The sequence below is a fragment of the Mobula birostris genome, chromosome 6 (assembly GCF_030028105.1).
Source record: "Mobula birostris isolate sMobBir1 chromosome 6, sMobBir1.hap1, whole genome shotgun sequence".
NCBI lineage: Eukaryota > Metazoa > Chordata > Chondrichthyes > Myliobatiformes > Myliobatidae > Mobula > Mobula birostris.
Window position 1 is genome coordinate 111,931,949 of NC_092375.1, and position 23,213 is coordinate 111,955,161.

At 44.9% G+C, this 23,213-nt stretch overlaps 1 protein-coding gene across 1 annotated transcript; it reads left to right on the top strand.

Annotated features, from left to right (window-relative positions):
- The first annotated feature begins 241 nt into the window (after positions 1–241).
- LOC140198713 (tubulin alpha-1C chain-like) lies at positions 242–23,160 on the top strand. Its single transcript, XM_072259731.1, has 4 exons — positions 242–256; positions 8,867–9,131; positions 10,366–10,514; positions 22,192–23,160. Exons 1-4 carry the CDS (start codon positions 242–244, stop codon positions 23,158–23,160), a joined length of 1,398 nt encoding a protein of 465 aa, XP_072115832.1.
- Positions 23,161–23,213: the final 53 nt, after the last annotated feature.

The window sequence follows — 23,213 nt, forward strand, 5'->3', positions numbered from 1 at the left end:
AAATGACAATTTGCTGGGTGGGTAGTGTCCACAATGAAGTTTTGTCCTGGTCTGCAGCCAATGACCTTTTGTGCTGACCTGACACCTGAAATGGTGTGTCTAACAGAGTGCCAATGCTTCCAACTTGAACTGTTTTAAAATAATTCACCATTCTTAATGTTTAGAACTGTTTTTCAGTAGACTAATAGTTAAATTCAACATCTGTGTTTAATTTCCACCAAATTTCTGAAGTTAGGGCACCATGGTGGCGTCGCAGGTTAGCACAATGCTACAACAGATTGCGGGGTTGAGGTTTGGAGTTCAAATCCGGCACCGTCTGTAAGAATTTTGTACGTCCTTCCTGTAGGTGTGGGTTCCCTCTGGGACCTCTGGTTTCCTCCCACAGTCCATAGGTGTACCAGTTAGTAGGTTAATTGGTCATTGTAAATTGTCCTCTGATTAGGCTGGGGTTAAATAGGTGGGTTGCTGGGAGGTGCGGCTCGTGCCAGAAGGACCTGTTTGGTGCTGAATCCCTGAATAAAAATAAGTAAGTGGCTGTGGACCTGTAGAACTTCCAGTAGCCACTTGAGGTCACTGCACAGTTTCGGAAAAACTGCAGAAAGTTATAAACTCAGCCAGTCCCAGCATCAAGGACAACTTCCAAAGGTGATCCCTCCAGAAGGTGGCATCCGTCGGATCCCCAACATCCAGGACATGTCATCAAAGAGGAGGTACCAACGACTGAAGACACTCAAGTTCTTCCCCCGCCATTAGATTTTGGAATGGATAATGAACCCATGATCATTATCTCTCTATTTGCTCTCTTTTTGCACTATTTAATTTGTGCATATATATATTTATTGTTGAAATTAATAAGATTTAAAAAATTTTATGTACCGCAACAAAACAACATATTTCATGACATACGTCCAGTAATATTAATTCTGATCCTGAGGAACACACACAAAATGCTGGAGGAACTCTGCATCTTGTATTCCTCCCCTCACCATCCCATCTCCTCCTTGTGCTGGTTTCTACACCCTCTTGACTCGGCCTGAAATATTCACAGTTTATTCCTCTCCTTAGATCATTGTTTATTGCCATCTATAGGACTACATCTATCTCACTGTAATAGGACTATTGAACTAGTATCCTGGTATGATAAGATGGGCTCTTGATCTCAGTCTACCTTGTTATGATGTCATGGAATTAGGTTCACTGTCAGCAAAGCCTTAAACTCAAAAGGAGATTTTAAACCCTATTTGATACAGGTACTCTCACTATAGGGAGGTTATGCTGTATCAATTTACTCTTCAAAGACTAGTTTACCTCCCTGTCTAGACCCTGTGAAAAGGCCTAGCTGCGAATACCCACTATTTAAGTGATAGATCCACCCTCCCTAGTAAGAAGATAATTCCAACTACTTAAGTTGTTTAAGCAAGAATATTTTATTTTTCAATGATACAGTTAAATTTAGACAAATAGTTCTTAACTGGTGTTTAAAACTCAAAGGATTTCTAACTGGTAAGATATTTCCATATTACAAAAGATGTATAAACTACAAAAGATTTCCAAACATGTACGATTCTTACAAACTGAAAGAACATACCAACGAGTTGCAGATAACAAAACATTTCTCACAGAAGCTGAAGGTTGGGGAATGAACTCTGTTCTTCCTGCCCTTGTCATTCATAGCAATCTCCGATGCTTTCTAACACTTATACTGTTTCTCTACTAGTTGCCAGATATTATCTGCAGGTGATGTTTTGCAGACACCTTTGCTGGGATAAAGTAATTCACATAGACGGTCTAAGAGCCTCTGGGGACAGAGATCCCAAACATCCGAAATTAATGCTGTGAGGGCCTTGAGTCTGTGTACACAAATATCCCAGCTATTGATTGATCGACTATTCCTGTGACCATGATTGATGTGCTAAGTGACAAAATCAGCCTGGTCTGCAAGATTCCATGAACTCTTGTCAAGATGGTGCGAATAACTTAACCAGTGTTGTCTGGTTTGATGCAGGCCAACTAACATAACTCCACTGTCTTATGTTGATTAAACATAGGCCTAAAAGACCTCACTGTTTGCTTGTTTACAACAAGAAACTGACCCTCCAAAGGGTCTTGGCCTGAAAAGTCTACTGTACTTTATCCATTGATGCTACTTGGCCTGCTGAGTTCCTCCAGCATTTTCTGTGTGTTGCTTAGATTTCCAGCATCTGCAGATTTTCTCTTGTTTGTGAAAGAATGTTAGAAGTTTAACTTTGTTACAAACAAGTCAGAAAGCTGAAATTAGCAATAAGCCTCTTGGGCCCTGGAAAGTGAATATTGCAATAACCTGACACCCAGCACTCTACTTTGTCAGTAACTGTAACATTTTATTCTGCATTATTGTTTTCCATTGTAATGCCTCAATGCAGCATGTGATGGATTGATCTGTATGAAGAGTATGCAAGACAAGTATTTCACTGTATCTCCAATACCAATAACTTGCTGGACTAAGAGGAGTTATGAAGGCTGGTATACATCATAGGCAAGGATAACAAGCCCATCTAGTCTGTGCTGAACTATTCTTCTGCCCAGTCCCATCAACATGCACCTGGACCATAGCCCTTCATTCCTCTCCCAATCATGTACTTATCCAAACTTCTCAAAAAAAGGATCAGCCATGATTGAATGGTAGGGCAGACTTGATGGGCCAAATGGCCTAATTCTTCTCCTATGTCTAAATGTTTCAAATGAATGTACATCCACCACTTCTGCATTTTTAGTCTAAAGATGTAAATTTTGTAAACATAATCAAAAATTTGTAAATATTATAAATATGTTACACAGAGTTAGTGCCACTATCTTAGGTTTGAAAGGCAAGGTTACTGGTTGGATGAGCCAGAGTTGTATAAGGTTCTTACTTTGGTTGTGTTGAGGTCCTAGTGCAGGATTCCCTAAACATAGAAACATAGAAAATAGGTGCAGGAGTAGGCCATTTGGCCCTTTGAGCCTGCACCGCCATTTATTATGATCATGGCTGATCATCCAACTCAGAACCCTGCACCAGCCTTCCCTCCATACCCCCTGATCCCCGTAGCCACAAGGGCCATATCTAACTCCCTCTTAAATATAGCCAATGAACTGGCCTCAACTGTTTCCTGTGGCAGAGAATTCCACAGATTCACCACTCTCTGTGTGAAGAAGTTTTTCCTTATCTCAGTCCTAAGAGGATTCCCCTTTATCCTCAAACTGTGACCCCTCATTCTGGACTTCCCCAACATCGGGAACAATCTTCCTGCATCTAGCCTGTCCAATCCCTTTAGGATTTTATATGTTTCAATCAGATCCCCCCCTCAATCTTCTAAATTCCAACGAGTACAAGCCCAGTTCATCCAGTCTTTCTTCATATGAAAGTCCTGCCATCCCAGGAATCAATCTGGTGAACCTTCTTTGTACTCCCTCTATGGCAAGGATGTCTTTCCTCAGATTAGGGGACCAAAACTGCACACAATACTCCAGGTGTGGTCTCACCAAGGCCTTGTACAACTGCAGTAGTACCTCCCTGCTCCTGTACTCGAATCCTCTTGCTATAAATGCCAGCATACCATTCGCCTTTTTCACCGCCTGCTGTACCTGCATGCCCACTTTCAATGACTGGTGTATAATGACACCCAGGTCTCGTTGCACCTCCCCTTTTCCTAATCGGCCACCATTCAGATAATAATCTGTTTTCCTATTTTTGCCACCAAAGTGGATAACTTCACATTTATCTACATTAAATTGCATCTGCCTTGAATTTGCCCACTCACCCAACCTATCCAAGTCACCCTGCATCCTCTTAGCATCCTCCTCACAGCTAACACTGCCGCCCAGCTTCGTGTCATCCGCAAACTTGGAGATGCTGCATTTAATTCCCTCATCCAAGTCATTAATATGTATTGTAAACAACTGGGGTCCCAGCACTGAGCCTTGTAGGTTGAGTTGGTAGTAAGGAAGGAAAATGCAATTTTTAGCATTTATTTCAAGAGGACAAGAATATAAAAGCAAGGATGTAATGCTGAGTGCGTTGGTCAGACCACATTTGGAGAATTGTGAGCAGTGTGGGCCCTATATCTAAGAAAGGATGTAAACACAAGGAATTCTGCAGATGCTGGAAATTCAAGCAACTTTGATGTGTGTTACTAAGAAAGGATGTGCTGGCATTGGAGAGGGTCCAGAGGAGGCTTACGAAATGATCTCGGAATGAAAGGATTAACGCATGAGGAGCATTTGATGGCTCTGGAACTGTGCTTGCTGAAGTTTAGAAGAATGAGGGGAGGATCTCTTTGAAACCTATTGAATATTGAAAGGCCTTGATAGAGTGGACATGGAGAGGCTGTTTCCTATAGTGGGAGAGTGTAGGACCAGAGGGAACAGCCTCAGGATACAAGGACATCCCATTAGAACAGGGATGAAGAGGAATTTCTTTAGAGCGAGAGTGGTGAATCTCTGGAATTCACTTCCACAGACAGCAGTGGAGGTCAAATCATTGGGTATATGTAAAGCGGAGGTTGATCGATTCTTGATTAGTAGGGATGTCAAAATATATGGGGAGCAAGCAGGAGAATGAGGTTGAAAGCATTAATAAATCAGCTATGATCGAATTGTGGAGCGGGCTTGATAAGCCAAATAGCCTAATTCTGCACATATATCTAATGTTCTAACCCAGTGGTCCCCAACCTGGGGTCCATAGACCCCTGGGTTAATGGTAGGTGTCCATGGCATTAAAAAAGGTTGGGAACCGGACAGAGTACCTGGCAAATATTGAAGACCTGTGCCAGCCAACTGGCTAGTGTATTCACAGATACCTTCAACCTCTCACTCCGGTTGTATGTGGTTCCCACCTGCTTCAAGCAGACTTCAATCATACTGGTGCCCAAGAGGAGCGTGGTAACCTGTCACCCAGTGGCGCTTACATCCACAGTGATGAAGTGCTTTGAGAGACTGGTATTGAAGCATATCAGCTCCTGTCTGAATAGTAACTTTGATCCCCTCCAATCTGCCTGTCGAAGCATCAGGTCTACAGCAGATGCTGTCTCATTGGCTCTTTACATAACACTGGAACATCCGGACAGCAAAGATGCATGCTCCAGGTGCTCCTTATCGATTACAGCTCGGCATTTAATATCATCATCCCCTCAAAATTAATCAGTAAACTCCAAGACCTGGGCCTCAAAACACCCTTGTGCAGTTGGACCCTGGATTTCCTCACTTGTAGACCACAGTCAGTTTGGATTGGCAGAAACATCTCCTCCACAATCTCGATCAGTACAGGAGCACCACAGGGATGTGTATTTAACCCCCTGCTCTACATGCTTTACACCTGTGACTGTGTGGCTAAGTACAGATCCAACATCATATACAAGTTTGCTGATTACACCACTGTTGTGGGTTGTACCAAAGGTGGGGATGAATCAGCAGACAGGAGGGAGAATGAAAACCTAGCTGACAGCTGTAATAACAGCAACTTCTCACCTAGTGTCAGCAAGACGAAGGAACTGATTGTAGACCAGGCAAAGGAAAACAGGTCAATGAGCCAGTAATCATCAGAGGTGGAGAAGGTCAGTAACTTCTCGCTTTCTCAGTGGACTTTTCCTGGACCCTTCATGTAAATATGATTGTGAAGAAAGCACAACAGTGCCTCTACTTCCTTTGGAGTCTGCAGAGATTTGGCATGTCATCAAAAACCTTGGCAAACTTCAATAGATGTGTGGTGGAAAGTGTGCTGACTGGCTGCATTATGGCCTGGTATGGGAACACCAATGCCTTTAAGCGGAAAATCCTAAAAAAGATAGTGGATTCGGCCCAGTACATTACAGGTAAAGCCCCCCAAACCATTGAACTCATCTACATGAAACATTGAAGTAGAAAAGTAGCATTCATTATCAAAAATTGTCATCACCCAGGTAATGCTCTTTTCTTGCTGCTGCCATCCGGTAGAAGGTACAGGTGCCTCAGGACTCACACTACCAGATTCAAGAACAGTTACTACCCCTCAACCATCAGACTCTTGAACAAAAGGGGATAGCTGCACTCATTTAAGGACTCTGTTATATTTTTATTTCATGCTCATTATTTATTGTTATTTATATCTGCATTTACACAGTTTGTTTACAGTTAACAGTTCTTGATGTTTACAGTTTACAATTACTTTTCTCCAGATTTGCTAACTATGCCCACAGAAAAAGAATCTCAGGGTTGTATGTGGTGACATGTATGTGCTCTGAACTTTCTAATCAGAAATTTAGCAATGTGTTTTCATCGGAACTACAATACCCGGAATGCCTCAATACCGGCGCATATGCCAACAGGAACACGCGCAATTACCTTGTACTGCTGTTTGTTGGTACGCATGCGTAGTCAGTGGGATTGTTGTCACGGAGACGGGCTATGCGCACCTGAAGGGCAGCGCATGCGCAGCGCAGCGCCCCGTGAAGGTTTTGGCGGGAACGCTCGGCCGCTGCGGAACGCGTGTGGGAGGCGGCAACGGGCTCCGACATGGTATGAGATTGTTTTTGTAATCCGAGCTCCAGCGACCGGGACTACGCCATGGCAGCACAAATTCGTCCCCCCTACACTAAAACTGCTCCCCCAGAGGCAGTCTGTCCATCAGCAACCAACCCAAAGGCATCCATCCGTACACCACCCACCCTTCATCAGCCAGCGCCTCTCTATGCCAATAATAGCCACACCACCATTTTCATCCCCTTCAGGACACCAACAGACATCCCACCCTGCAAAAACTCATTTTAGGGAGGCAGCAACCCCGCCCCCGCAACCCCATACCCCCCCCCACCACCGGTCGACCTCCAAGGGTGTATGTAATAATTGGTTTAGTGATTTTGTCTAATCTGTAAACCAAGTTGGGTATATGCAGAAAATGTGACATTAAAATATGTACTTAAATTATATGTTCATGTTTATTCTATTACAACTTTAAGCAAGTCTACAGGGAGTTCGGCCTCATCACGTAGGACATCAATAGAGTAGCTCCTTAGCAGCTAGAGAGCTAGTTTAAGTAACGTTAGCAATGCTAATGAACGAATGACACCTGTTAAACGTACCTTTTACATTTTAACCCACCATGGGCAATAGAAAAGTCACTGTTGCAAACAGTGCAGTGAGCAACACTCATTATTTTTGAGGTCGACTGTAAAGCCTGCCCACAGAGAAAACTGATTGGTCTACTTAGCACGAAGAGAGACCAATCAGGATGTTTGCTCTTGCCCTCCCTCTCCCTCTCAAAAAAAAAATCGATTTCTGGGATATTTTATGTAATTTCCGGGCATCAGGGAGCCACTATCAATATGCGGGAGATTCCCGGAACTTCCGGGAGAGGTGAGATGTCTGCACCAATCTCACTCCAATAGCATCCACACCAACATAATCATCCAACCCCTCCCCAGAACTACCCACTCTTCTCATCAAACAGCCCCTCCCCAACACCAACCACATCCTCTCCCAACACCAACCCTTCCCGAACACCAACCACATCCTTCCTAACACCCCTCTTCAATACAAGCCATCCCCTCTCCAACACCATCCCTTCCCCAACATTAACTACACCCCTGTCCAATACAGGTACCACCCTTCAACACCAACTACTTCTCCTGAATACCACCCCCTCCCAAACACCAGCTATACTCTCCTCAACAGTAACCACACTCTTCCTCAACACCAGCTACGCCCTCCCCAAAACTATGCATCTTCTTCCCAACACCACCCACCTTCTCCACAACAGCAACCACCCACAATCCAACCCTCCCCCATCACCAGCCTCAGTCCCACCGCCATCCTTACCCAACAGCACCAAACCCTCACCATAGCAACCCATGGGCAGGTTAATCTTTCCCACTGCCAATCCTGCCCACCCAATATCAATAGCTCATTTCCCACTCTACCTCAGTAATATCCAACTCTGACTGTCAGTAAGCCAACCAGTTTCCTCCGCCAAAAACCCCATTCAGAAACCACATCCCACTGCTAGTGTATCATTTCACCCACCCTACTTAATTGCTCCCTCCTCTTACCCACTTACCAAACACCACTGGCCAAGTGACCTCCACTGTCAAACCTAACACAACCCATCCCCCTACCCATGCCTGCACCTCCATCTCAACCATTGCCAGCACCACCAATCCATACACAGGCTGCAGAATTCTTACCCAACAACAGAATGTGCTGGGAATGGAAAATCCAACTAAAGGAGTCAATAGATTCATGGGGATAGCAGTTGTTGCCTGGCAAATTACTACAAAATCAGTCCAATGTCAGGCCTGTTCCCGCTGACACCTCCCAACCTGCACATTCAGGCACCTCTCAGTCAGCACCCAGCTAATAGGAGTCACTTGCCACCAGTTCCAGACTCATCACATGCAGCCTATTTAATCCCAGTTGTCAGCCACAGTCCTTGTTCAATCATTGAACCAGCTGGATTCAACTAATTACTGTTAGCTTTCAGTCTTCCTGCCTAAAATTTACCTGTTGCATTTAGTTTATGTTCTATCTTGTTTTGTAGCCCCTTGTGGCTTGTTAAAATTATTGTTCACCACTGAATTGTCTCTGCCCCTCCTCCTTTGGGTCAAGCCTCCTCTATATTTCCTGACAACCAAGGGGTTTTTTTGGAACATAAAAGTAATAAAATAAGATTGCTATGACTCAGATGAAGGGTTTGATAACTCTGATTCAATCCTGCTGAAGGGTCTCAGCACAAAATGTCAACTCTTTATTCCACTCCATAGATTCTACCTGATGTGCTGAGTTTCTCCAGCATTTTCTGTGTGTTGCTCTAGATTTACAGCATCTACAGATTCTCTTGTGTTTTTTGATTTGCTATGACTTGTTGTTTCTGTCTTAGCTAGACCGGCTTCATTATAATTTTAAACATTTCGGTTCACAGCATGAATGTATCTCCATCCATATTGGCCAGGCTGGTGTCCAGATCGGAAATGCTTGTTGGGAATTGTACTGTTTAGAACATGGGATCCAACCTAATGGATTTATGGCCAGGGATTGGACTTATGGAGCTGCAGATAATTCCTACAACACTTTCTTTTCTGACACGGGTGGCGGGAAGCTCGTCCCAAGAGCTCTATTCATTGATTTAGAACCCACTGTCATCGGTGAGTATAATGCAATATTGGTCAATGCCTTATTTTCAATTTCACCTATGTATTGTAGAAATATAAACAGCAAAAAGAACTTTGAATAATGGGAATATGTACTGCTTATAAGCAGCAGGAATCGTACTCGTAGTCTGGAAGAGGTGGATGCAGGTTTAACTGCAACTTTTAAGAGAAATCTGTGTAAGTACCTAGATATTATTCCCTAGACTGTAGGAGAATGAGGGGAGATTTGATACAGGTATACACAATTATGAGGGGTATAGATAGGGTAGGTGCAAGCAAGCTTTTTCCATTGAGATTGGGTGAGACTACAACTAGGGGTCATGGGTTCAGAGTGAAAGGAGAAATGTGCAAAGGGATCATGAGGGGAACTTAGTCACTCAGAGGGTGGTGAGACTGTGGAACAAACTACCAGCAGAAGTGGTGGACGCAGATTTGATCTCAATATGTGGATAGGTACATGGATTGGTGCGGGGGGGGGGGGGTTTGGTGGGCTGTGGTCCAGTGGACATGCAAACACGAGGAATTCTGCAGATGCTGGAAATTCAAGCAACACACATCAAAGTTGCTGGTGAATGCAGCAACCTGATGGCATGAACATTGACTTCTCAAACTTCCGCTAATGCCCCACCTCCCCCTCATACCCCATCCGTTATTTATTTATATACACACATTCTTCCTCTCTCTCTCCTTTTTCTCCCTCTGTTCCTCTCACTATACCCCTTGCCCATCCTCTGGGTTTTTCCCCCTCCCCCTTTTCTTTCTCCCTGGGCCTCCTGTCCCATGATCCTCTCATATCCCCTTTGCCAATCACCTGTCCAGCTCTTGGCTCCATCCCTCCCCCTCCTGTCTTCTCCTATCATTTTGGATCTCCCCCTCCTCCTCCCACTTTCAAATCTCTTACTAACTCTTCTTTAAGTTAGTCCTGATGAAGGGTCTTGGCCCGAAACGTCGACTGTACCTCTTCCTAGAGATGCTGCCTGGCCTGCTGCATTCACCAGCAACTTTGATGTGTGTTGCAGATCGATGGGACTAAGCAGATTAATAGTTTGACACTTCCTGGATGGGATATAGGGCCTGTTTCTGAGCTGTAGTGTTCTATGATTCCATGTTATATGTATTGTCCATTTGATTAGTTCCTGCTTTGACCAATTGGAGACTAGCAATACTTTCTGATCATGGCTACTTCCCCTTATCATCATTTCTGAAAACTTATTATTCCTCATTCCAGATGAGGTCCGTACCGGTACCTATCGACAGCTCTTCCACCCTGAGCAACTCATCACTGGCAAGGAAGATGCTGCCAACAATTATGCTCGTGGGCACTACACCATTGGCAGAGAGATAATTGATCTAGCTCTGGATAGAATACGCAAGCTGGTGAGAGTTTTCTTAATGGAATGTAAAAGTCCAAATATTTGCATAAGGTCTCAGCAAATTTAGTGCTGTAAAATTCTGATAATGTGGCACCCTCACATTTTGCTGATGCTAGACTGGCAGATTTTTCAGACCATTGGATGTGTTTATATGTTACACAGTAGTATAACAAGTTTTCCAGTAAAATGTTGAGGTTGAAGGAGAAAGCTTCTTCACATAAAGTCATAGACATATACAACATGGAAATAGACCCTACGGTCCAAGTCGGCCATGGTGACTGTTAAGCAGTGACTGTTAGCCATCTGACCACAGTTGGCCTGTAATCCTCTAACCTTCTTCTGTCAATATACTTATTTAGATATTTTAAAATGCTGCTAATGTGCCCACCTCAACCACTATTTTGTTTTAGATACCGAGTCGAACAGGCTCTTCCAGGCCATCGAGCCACGCTGCCCAGCACCCCCACAATTTGACCCTTGCTTAATCATGGGACAATTTGCAAATACCAATTAACCTACCAGCTGTGGGAGGAAACCAGAGCAGCCGGAGGAAACCCATGCGGTCACAGGGAGAACATACAAGCTCCTTACAAACAGCGGTGGGAATTGAACCCGGGTCACTGGTACTGTAAAGCCTGTGCTAACCACTATGGCTTTCTGGCAGCTCATTCCAAATACATACCACCCTTTGAGTGAAGAAATTGCCCTGATGTCCCTTCTAAATCTCTCACCTCAAATCTTAAACCAATGCCCTCTTGTTTTTAGCGCCCACCTCCCTCCCCTAGTAAAAGACCATGTACTTTCTCTGTCTCTGCCCCTTATAATCTTGTATACCTCTCACAAGTCACACCTCAATCTCCCAAATCCCGGGGAATAAAGTCCTAGTCTCTGCAACCTCCTTGTAACTGAGGCACCCAAGTCCAAGAAACACTGGGTGAATCTTCTCTGCATGCAGCACATTTAAGTGCAGTACTGGAGGAACAATGCAAATGCTGTTGGTACCTCCATGCAGGTAGTATGTGAACTGAGGTCACTTCTGCTTTCCATTTGTGAACATAGAAGATTCTATGCTGCTATTATGACACCATAAGACATAGGAGCAGAAGTCGGCTATTTGGCCCATCAAGTATTCCATAGTGGCTGATTTATTTTCCTTCTCAAACCCACTGTGCCTTCTCCCTATAACCTTTGACAACCTTACTAATCAACAACCTATCAACCTCCACTTTAAATATACCCAATGAATTGACCTCCACAGAGGTTTGTGGCAATAAATTCCACAGGTTCACCACCTTTTGGCTAAAGGGGCATCATTTTATTCTGAGGTTTTGCCCTCTGAACCTAGACTCCCCACTATAAAAAAAACATTCTTTCCACCTTCACTCTTTCTAGGCCTTTCAATATTTGATAGATTTCAATGAGACCCCCCCCCCGCTCCACATTCTTCCAAACTCTAGCGAGTACTGGCTGAGAGCCATCAAACACTCTTCATACATTAACTCTTTTATTCCCAGAATCATTCTCATTAACCTCATCTGGACCCTCTCCAATGCTAGCACATCCTTTCTTAGAAAAAGGACTCAAAACCGCTCATAATACTCTAAGAATGGTCTGGCCAATGCTTTATAAAACCTCAGCAGAAGACCAAGGAGTTCCCCTATCCCATTTATTCTTCAGTTAACTCACTACATTGTCTCATGGTTGTGTGGGAGTTTAATTTACACAAACCATCTGCCCACATTTTGCAGCATTACAACTGTGTTCAAAAATACCCAACATGACTATAAAATGCTTTGGGATATCCTGGGGCTTTGAAAAACATGGTTTAATGTTAATGCTTCCTTTCCAAAGTGACAAGAACATTATGAAAGAGTCATAGAACACTACAGCACAGAAACAGGTTCTTCGGCCTATCTAGTCTGTGCTGAACTATTAATCTGCCTGGTCCTATCAACCTGCACCTGGACCGTAGCCCTCCATATGCCTCCTATCCATGTACCTATTCAAATTTCTCTTAAATATTGAAATTATTTAATTATCCAACGCTTCCGCTGGCAGCTCATTCCACACACTCACCACCTTCTGAGTGAAGAAATTCCCCCTCATGTTTCCCTTAAAACATTTCACCTTCTACCCTTAACCCATGACCTCTAGTTCCAGTCTCACCCATCCTCAGTGGAAAAATTGTTTGCATTTACCCTATCTCTACCCCTCTGAAATCTATCCTTATTCTCCTACGCTCTAAGGAATAAAGTCATAACTGATTCAACCTTTTCCAATAAGTCAGGTCCTCAAGTTCTGATAACATCCTTGCAAATTTTTTCCACACTCTTTCAATCTTATTGATATCTTTCCTGTAGGTGGTGACTAAAACCGCACACAGTACTCCAAATTAGAACTTAGCAACATCCTATATAACTTCAAAATTACATCCAAACTCCTGTACTCAGTACTTAGATTTATGAAGGCCAATATGCCTAAATCTCTCTTCACAACCCTATCTACCTGTGCCATTTTCAAGGAACTATGGATCTGTATTCCCAGATCCCTTTGTTCTACTGCATTCCTCACCGCTGTCGCTCACATGCAAGTGCTACACTGGTTTGCCCTCCTAAAGTGCAACACCTCACACTTGTCTGCATTTAATTCCATCTGCTATTTTTCAACCCATTTTTCCAGCTGGACCTGATCTTGCTGCAAACTTTGATAGTCTTCCTTGCTGTCCACTATGCCCCCAATCTTAGTGTCATCTGCAGATTTGCAGACAAGAGAAAACCTGCAGATGCTGGAAACCTCAACTCTGTTTTATTCCCTCATAGTTCAGTCCCTTCCTACCTACATCTGTGACACTTCACACACTGTTGATCTTTTCAATGATTTCAAGTTCCCTGGCACCCATTCTCACTATGGATGTCCAGTCCCTATACACCTCCATCCCTCCCCAGGAAGGCCTCAAAGCTCTCTATTTCTTTCTGGACACCAGACACAACCAGTTCCCCTCCACCACCACTCTCCTCCATCTAGCAGAATTTGTTCTCACTCTTAATAATTTCTCCTTCGGCTCCTCCCACTTCCTTCAAACAGAATGTCTAGCCATGGGCACTCACATAGGTCCTAGCCATGCCTGCCTTTTTGTCAACTACGTGGAACAGTCTATGTTGCAATCCTACAGTGGTGTCACTCCTTTACTTTTCCTACACTACATAGATAACTAAATTGAATTGACTTTTATTACTTACATCCTTCATATACATGGAGTAAAAATCCTTATGTTATGTCTCCGTCTAAATGTGAAATGTGCAATTTATAGTAATTTATAATAAATAGTATTAACAACAGAGTGGTCAATATAACAGAAATATAGTTGTGTCAGCATGAGTTAAGCAGTCTAATAGCCTGGTGGAAGAAGCTGTCCCGGAGCTTGTTGGTCTTGGCTTTTATGTTGTGGTACCATTTCCCAGATGGTAGCTACTGGAAAAGTTTGTGGTTGGAGTGACTCGGGTCCCCAATGAGCCTTTGGGCCCTTCTTACACACCTGTCTTTGTAAATGTCCCGAATAGTGGGAAGTTCACATCTACAGATGCGCTGGGCTATCTGCACCTCTCTGGTCCTGCAATTGAGGGAGTACAGTTCCCATAGCAGGTAGTGATGCAGCCAGTCAGGATGCTGTCAATTGTGCTGCTATAGAAAGTTCTAAGGATTTGGGGGCCCCTACCAATCTTATTCAACCGTCTGAGGTGAAAGAGGTGCTATTGTGCCTTTTTCACCACACAGCTGATGTGTATAGACCACGTGAGATCCTCGGTGGTGTTTATGCCAAGGAACCTAAAGCTGTTCACTCTGTCAACCCCAGATCCATTGATGTCAATTGGGGCTAGCCTGTCCCCATTCCTTCTGTAGCCCACAACCAGCTCCTTTTAGTGACACTGAGGGAGAGGTTGTTTTCTTGACACCACTGTGTCAGGGTGATGACTTCTTCTCTGTAGGCTGCCTCATTATTATTTGAGATTAGGCCAATTAGTGTAGTATCATCAGCAAATCTAATTAGCAGATTGGAGCTGTGGGTGGCAACACAGTCATGGGTAGACAGAGGGTAAAGGAGGGGGCTTAGTACACAGCCCTGGGGGACACCTGTGTTGAGAGGCAGAGGTGAGGGACTCCACTCTTACCACCTGCTGGCGATCTGACAGGAAGTCCAGGATCCAGCTGCACAAGGCAGGGTGAAGGCCAGGGTCACTGAGCTTCTTGTCAAGCCTGGAGGGAATTATGATGTTGAGTAATGAACTGTAGTGCAAGAACAGCATTCTCACATAAGCATCCTTCTTCTCCAGATGTGTAAGGACAGTGTGTAGAGCTGTGGCTATTGCATCATCTGTCAATTGGTTGTGTCAGTAGGCAAATTGTAGGGGGTCCAGTGTGGACGGTAGCATGCTGCAGATGTAATCCTTGACCAGCCTCTCAAAGTATTTGCTTATTATTGAGATGAGTGCGACAAGACGCCAGTCGTTCAGACATGTAACATTGGAGCTGCTTCCTGCACCCATGCGGAGATTGTTGACTTCATGAATTTTGCCTCCAACTTCTACCCCTGCCCTCAAATTTACCCGGTCCACTTCTGACACCTTCCTCCCCTTTCTCGATCTCACTGTCTCTGTATCTGGAGGCAACCTACCTACTGATGTCTATTATAAACCTCACAGCTACCTGGACTATACCTTTTCCTATACTGTTACTTGTAAAAATACCACTCCTTTCTCTCAGTTCCTCCATCTCTGCCACATCTGCTCTCAGGATGAGGGTTTTCATTCCAGAGTGAAGTAGGTGTTCTCCTTTATCAAAGAAAGGGGCTTCCCTTCCTCCACCATCAATGTTGCCCTCAACTGCATCTTTTCCATTTCACACGTCTGTTCTTACCCCATCCACCCACCACTCTACTAGGGATAGGGTTACCACCCCACCAGCCTCTGCGTCCAGCACACAATTCTCTCTAGATCTTCCGCCATCTCCAATGGGGTCCCATCACCAAGCACATCTTTCCCTCCACCCCATCCCCCAGTTTCTGCTTTCCGCAGGGATTGCTTCCTACACAACTCCCATGTCCATTCGTTCCTCCCCACTGATCTCTCCTGGAACTTATCATTGCAAGTGGAACATGTGCAACACTTGCCCAACACCTCCTCCCTCACTACCATTCAGCACCATAGAGCTCTTCCAGGTGAGGTGACACTTCACCTATGAGTCTGTTGGGGTCATATACTGTGTCCAGTGCTCCCGGTGTGGCCTCCTGTATATTGGCGAGACCTGACGTAAATTGGGAGACCACTTCACCGAGCACCTACCAGAAGAAGCATGTGAGAAGAACCATCCCCCAGTGGCCACCCATTTTAATTCCACTTCCCATTCCCGTATGTCCATTCATGGCCTCTTCCACTGTCAAGATGCCGCACTTAGGTTGGAGGAACAACACCTTATATTTTGTTTGGGTAGCCTCCAACCTGATGGCATGAACATCGATTTCTCAAACTTCTAGTAATGTCCCCCTTTCACCATTCCCCATCCCCTTCTCCCTCTCTCACTGTATCTCCTTGTCTGCCCATCACTTCCCTCTGATGCTCTTCTTCCCCCCCCCCACCTTTTCTTTCTTCCATGGCCTTCTGTCTTTTCCTATTAGATTTCCACCTTCTGCAGTCGTGTATCTTTCGCCAATCAACTTCCCAGTTCTTTACTTCATCGCTCCTCCTCCTGGTTTCACCTATCACCTTGTGTTTCTCTCTTCCCTCCCACCTTTTAAATCTTCTCATCTTTTTTTCTCCAGAACTGCCAAAGTCCGACAGCCCGAAACATCGACTGTACTCTTTCCCATAGATGCTGCCTCGCCTGCTGAGTTCCTCCAGCATTTTGTGAGTGTTGCAGACTGGCAGATCCAGTTTACCACATTATCATCCAGATCATGTTACAGATGACAACCAACAGCGGACTCAATACTAATGTCCACAACACACCACTAGTCACAGGCCTCCAGTCAGAGAGGCAACCAACTACTGCTACTGTCTGGCTTCTTCCATGATGCTATTGTCTAATTCAATTTACTACCTTATCCTGAAGGCCAAGCGACTGAACCTTCTTGAATAACTTTCCATGCAGGACCTTGTCAAAGGCCTCGCTAAGGTCCATGTAGACAACATCTACTACCTTGCTGTCATCAACTTCCCTGATAATTTTCTCGCAAAACTCTATAAGATTGATTAGACACATCATAGCCAAGTTGATTTTCTCTAATCAGTCCCTGCCTATGCAAATACTTATATATTCAGTTCCTTAGAATGTCTTATGATAACTTGCCCACTATTGATGTCAAACTCACTGGCCTATAATATCCTTGCATATTCTTAGAACCTTTCCTGAACAACAGGATAAAATTAACTATCTTGCAATCCTCCGGCACCACACCCATGGCATAGGGTGTTTTAAATATCTTCGCTCGGGCCCTTTCAGTTTCTGCACTAGCCTGCCACAGGGTCCAAGGGAATACCTTTTAAGGCCCTGGGGATTTATCCACCTTAATTTGCCTCAAGGCAGCAAACACCTCTTCCACTGAAGTCTGTGTATGGTCCATGACCTGGCTGCTGAATTTCCTCACATCTATAGACTCTGTGTCCATCTCCTGAGTAAATACAGATGCAAAGAATCTATTTAAGATACGGTCTAGGCCATTGTTTCCCACACTATCATTGACATTATTAGCTCTAGTGATCTCCCATCCACTACCACCAAACTCATCGTTCCCTCACTCCGCACCTCCCGTTTCTACCTCCTACTCAAGATCGACAAACCTGCCCATCCAGGCAGGCCCATTGTTTCTGCCCCACTGAACTCTTATCTGCATACTTTGACTCAGTTTTATTCCCCCGGTTCAGTCCCTTCCTACCTACATCCCTGACACTTCACACACTGTTGATCTCTTCATTGACTTCAAGTTCCCTGTCTCCGAGTATCTTATTTTCACTATGGAAGCCTAGTCCCTGAAAACCTCCGTCGCCCATCAGGAGGGCCTCAAGTCTCTCCATTTCTTTCTGGACACCAGTCCCAACCAGTTCCCCTCCACCACCACTCTCCTCAGTCTGGCGGAACGTCCTCACTCTTAATAATTTTGCATTTGACTCCTCCCACTTCCTTCAACAAAAGGAAGTGCAATGGGTGCTTGCATGGATCCCAGCTATGGCTCCCTTTTTGTCGACTACGTGGTACAGTCTATGTTCCAATCTAACACTTGTGTCAATTCCCAACTTTTCCTACCTACGTCAACAACTGCATTGCTGCTGCTTCCTGCACCCATGCAGAGCTTGTCGACTTCCTCAATTTTGCCTCCAGCTTCCACCCTGCCCTCAAATTTACCTGGTCCATTTCCAACACCTCTCTCCCCTTTCTCGCTCTCACTGTCTCTATCTCTGGAGACAGCTTATCTACTGAGTCTATTATGAAGGCATTGACTCTCACAGCTACTTGGAGCATACCCCTTCCCACCCTGTTACTTGTAAAAATGTCAGCCCACTTCTCTCAGTTCTTCCCTATCCACTGCATCTGCTCTCAGGATGAGGCTTTTCATTCCAGAGTGAAGGAGACCTCATCCTTCTTCAAAGAAAGGGTCTTCCCTTCCTCCACTATCAATGCTGCCTTTAATCACATCTCTTCCATTTTGCTCACATCTGCCCACACCCCATTCTCCCGCCACCCCACCAGGGATAGGGTTCCTCCTGTTCTCACCTACCACCCCACCAGCCTCCACGTCCAGCACATAATTCTCTGTAACTTCCACCATCTCAATGGGATCCCACCACCAAGCACATCTTTCCCTCGCCCCCCCCCCACTTTCTACTTTCCACAAGTATCGCTCCCTAAGTTACTCCCTTGTCCATTATATCCCTCCCCATTCATCTCCCTCCCGGCACTTACCTTGGCAAGTGGAACAAGTGCTACACCTGCCCCTACACCTCCTCCCTCACTACCACTTATGGCCCCTTAGTGTCCTTCCAGGTGAGGCGACACTCCACCCTTGAGCCTGTTGTTGTCATCTACTGCATCTGGTGCTCCCGGTGTGATCTCTTGGGAGACCCCTTTGCTGAGCACCTACGCTCCGTCCACCCGGGAAAAGCTGGATCTCCTGGTGGCTACCCATTTTAATTCCATTTTCCGTTCCCATTCTGCCATTTTGCGATGAAGCCACATTCAGATTGGAGGATCCACACCTTGTATTCTGTCTGGGTAGCCTCCAACCTGATGGTATGAACATTGATTTCTCGAATTTCTGGTAAAGCACCCCCCCCCCCCACACCACCGTTCCCCATTCCCGTTTCTTGCCTTATTTCCTTACCTGCCTTTCAGTTCCCTCTGGTGTTCCTCCCCCTTTCCTTTCTTCCATGGCCTTCTGTCCTCCAGATTCCCCCTTCTTCAGTCCTGTATCTTTTTCACCAATCAACTTCCCAGCTCTTTACTTCACCCCTCTCCCCAACCGGTTTTACCTATCACATTGTGTTTCTTCCTCCCCTCCCACCACCTTCTAACTCTGACCTCATAATTTTTCTTCCAGTCCTGATGAAGGGTCTCAGCCCGAAATATTGACTGTACTCTTTTCTATAGATGCTGCCTGGCTTGCTGAGTTCCTCCAGCATTTTGTGTTTATTGCTAGGATTTCCAGCATCTGCAGATTTTCTCTTGTTTAAGATCTCCCCCATCTCTTTGGCTCCATGCATAGATAACCACTCTGCTGTTCTAGAGGGCCAATTTTGTCCCTTGCTATCTTTTTACTCTTTAATATATCTGTAGAACTCCTTGGGATTTTCCTTCACCTTGTCTGATAAGCAGCCTCATGTCTTCTAGCCCTCTTGAGTGCCTTCTTAAGTTTTCTCTTGCATTTCTTATATGCCTCAAATACCTCATTTGTTCCTTCCTGCCTATAGTTGCTATGCACCTCCTTTTTTTTCTTAACCAGGGCCCAATGTCCCTTGAAAACTAAGGTTCCCTAAACCTGTTATTGTTGCCTTTTATGTTGACAGGAACGTATGGACTCTACTCTCAGAATTTCAGTTTTGAATGCTTCCCACTCACCAAGTATACCTTTGGTAGAAAACAACCTGTCCCCATCCACACTTGCTAGATCCTTTCTGATACCTTCAAATTTGGCCTTTCTCCAATTTAGAATCTCAACCCGAGGAGCAGACCTATCTTTTTCCATATTTACTTTGAAATTAATGGCATTCTGGTCAATAAATGCAAAGTGTTCCCCGACACGAACTTCTGTCACTTGCTCTGTCTCACTGCCTAATAGGAGAACTAAGATCACTCTAGTTGGGGCCTCTATGTGCTGATTAAGGAAATCAAGGATTAAGGACAGATTTGACAAGCTCTGTCCCATCCAGCCCTTTTACAGTATGGGAGTCCCAGTGAATATATGGAAAATTTAAAATCACCCATTATTACAACCTTATGTTTCTTGCAACAGTTTGCAATCTTTCTACAAACTTGCTCCTCTGAGTCCCAATGACTTTTGGGTGGTCTGTAATATAATCCCATTACTGTGATCATAGCTTTCTTATTCCTCTGTTTATCCCTCACTAGATGAGCTCTCCAGCCTTCCCTGAGTACAGCCAAGATATTTTCCCCGACTAGGAATGTCACCACTCTCCCTTTATCTCTCCTGCTGTATCACATCCTAAACAACAAAACCCTGAAACATTGGGCTGCCAGTCCTGCCCCTCCTGCAACTAAGGCTACAATGTCATAATTCCATGTTCTGATCCATGCCCTAATGTCATCTACCTTTCCTACAATACTCCTTGCATTGAAATATACACAACCTAGAACATTAGTCCCACCATACTTAATCTTTCGATTCCTGACTTGGTATGTAGGTTTAACAAAATCATTCTTCACTATCACTCCACTATCTGCTCTGGTGCACTGGGTCCCATCCCCCATAACTCTAGGTTAGATGCCTCCGTGCAGCATTAGCAAACCTTCCCGCGATGATATTAGTGCCCATCCAGTTCAGGGGCAAACTGTCCCACCTGTACAGTTCACATCTTCCCTGCAAGAGAGCCCAACAATCCAAAAATCTGAAGCCGTCCCTCCTGCATCATCTCCTTTGCCAAGTGTAAATATGTTTGCTCTTACTTCTGGCCTCACTAGCACCTGGCATGGGTAGCAATCCTAAGATCACAACCTTGGAGGTCCCGTCCTTTAACTTAGTGCCTAACTCCCTGAACTCACTTTGCAGGACTTCATCTCCCTTTCTACCCATGTCATTGGTACCGACCTGGACTACAACCTCTGACTGCTCACCCTCCCACTTAAGAATGCTGTGGACTCAATCCGAGATATCCCATACCCTGGCATCCGGAAGGCAACGTACCATTCGGGAATCTTGTTCTTGTCCACAGAACCTTCTGTCTGTTCCCCTAACCACTGAATCCCCTATCACTACAGCTCGTCTTTTCTCCCCACTTCGCATCCAATCCCCAGAGCCAGATGCAGTACCAGTGACCTGACCGTTGTGCTTTCCTCTGCTAGGTCATTCCTCCCCCAACATAATCTAAAGCAGTATACCTGTTGTTGAGGGGAACTGTCACAGGGGTACTCTACAGTGGTTGCCTATCCTCTTTCCCCCTCCTGATAGTCACTCAATTACTTGCGTCTTGCACGTTGGATGTAACTACCTCCCAGTTTGTCGTGTTGACCAACCCCCCAGCCTCCCAAACGATCTGGAGTTAATCCAGCTCCAGCTCCAATTCCTTAACATGGTCAAAAAGAAGCTGCAGCTATGCTCATTTCTTGCGGATATAGTTGTCAGGGACACTGGAGGACTCTCATTGCACATCTCGCAAGAGGAGCTTTCCACTACCCCATCTAGCATCCCCACTGCCCTAACTGGGTAATAAGCAAAAAAAACCCAAAGAAAATCTTAACGAAAAAAATTCAACCGGCAGCATTTGTCTTTCCTTACCAAGACCTTTATCAGCCAAAGCCCGAACTTCCCAGTCTTACTCTGGCCCACTCACACAATGGTCACACCCACAATGGCTGCTCCACTAAAACCTAACTTATTTTTATTGGCCTTTGCCAAGTGCCTAATTATGCACAATCCAATGTCTCCTCGGGAACTGTGGCTCCAATTATGTCTCGACTGCCCCTGCTTGCTTCTTTTGAAATCTCCCTCCTGCTATTCATTCCAACATCTCCTTGGGAACCGAACAACAACAACTGAACCTCTTGACCATGTCTGCATGCTTTTATGCATTCAGTTGTTGTCACATGATTGGCTAATTAGATATTTGCATTAACAAGCAGGTGTAGCTAATAAAGTGGCCACAGTGTACATTTGGGTCTAGATTGTTTTCAGACTCAGAAAGTTACAAAACAACTGCACAGTGGGAATGTCCTTGCCAGGTATGCATCTGTTCAAGAGTGCAGCTCGCTACTCCTTTCCAAGGGCAGATTGATCTAGGCAATAATTGTTGACATTGCCAGCTGTACCCAGACTCTCAAAATGAGTGGAAAAGTATAAACCAGACTTTTTAATGTTTCATTAGTCATTTAGAAATGTTTAAAAAAATTTAAGCAAGATGTTTTTGATTTCAAATGAGTGACTGAGTATATAAATCTAGACTCTGTCCTATTTACTGCAGGCTGATGAATGCACAGGACTCCAGGGTTTTCTGGTGTTCCATAGCTTTGGTGGAGGAACTGGCTCTGGGTTCACTTCTCTATTGATGCAGTGCCTTTCTGTTGACTATGGCAAGAAGACAAAGTTTGAATTTACTATTTACCCAGCTCCCCAGATCTCAACAGCTGTGGTTGAGCCCTACAACTCCATCCTCACCACCCATACCACCCTAGAACACTCAGACTGTTGCTTCATAGCAGACAACGAAGCTTTGTATGATATCTGCCGCAGGAACCTGGACATCGAGCGTCCGACCTACACCAACTTGAACCGGCTGCTCGCTCAGGTCGTTTCCTGTATTACATGCTCCCTTCGCTTTGAGGGTGCACAGAATGTTGATCTGATAGAGTTCCAGACCAACTTGGTTCCATATCCTCGCATCCATTTCCCATTGGTTGCTTATGCACCAGTTGTCTCAGCTGAAAAGGCTTTCCATGAGCAGTTGTCTGTGGCTCAGCTCACCAATGCCTGCTTTGAGCCAGCAAACCAGATGGTCAAATGTGATCCTCGTCATGGGAAGTACATGTCTTGCTGCCTCTTATATCGAGGTGATGTGGTGCCGAAAGACGTTAATGCATCTATTGCTAGCATTAAGACCAAACGCTCCATTAGATTTGTTGACTGGTGCCCCACTGGCTTCAAAGTTGGCATCAACTACCAGCCTCCCACTGTGGTCCCTGGTGGGGATCTGGCCAAGGTGCTTCGTGCAGTCTGTATGCTAAGCAACACCACCGCCATTGCTGAAGCCTGGGCTCGTCTCAATTACAAGTTTGACCTGATGTATGCCAAGCGCGCCTTTGTACATTGGTATGTGGGGGAGGGGATGGAGGAAGGAGAGTTTTCAGAGGCTCGGGAGGATTTAGCAGCTTTGGAGAAAGATTATGAAGAAGTAGGCAAGGACAGTTCAGAACTTGATGCTGATGAGTATTAGAAATGCTGACACCTTCTCCCAATAATGAAGTAAGCATATGTTAATAAAATAAT

Bases quoted from the DNA above. Each gene is read 5' to 3' on its own strand.
- LOC140198713 (XM_072259731.1), top strand. The intron at 9,132-10,365 runs GTGAGTATAATG...TCCTCATTCCAG, and splicing joins TTTAGAACCCACTGTCATCG to ATGAGGTCCGTACCGGTACC. The intron at 10,515-22,191 runs GTGAGAGTTTTC...TATTTACTGCAG, and splicing joins TGGATAGAATACGCAAGCTG to GCTGATGAATGCACAGGACT.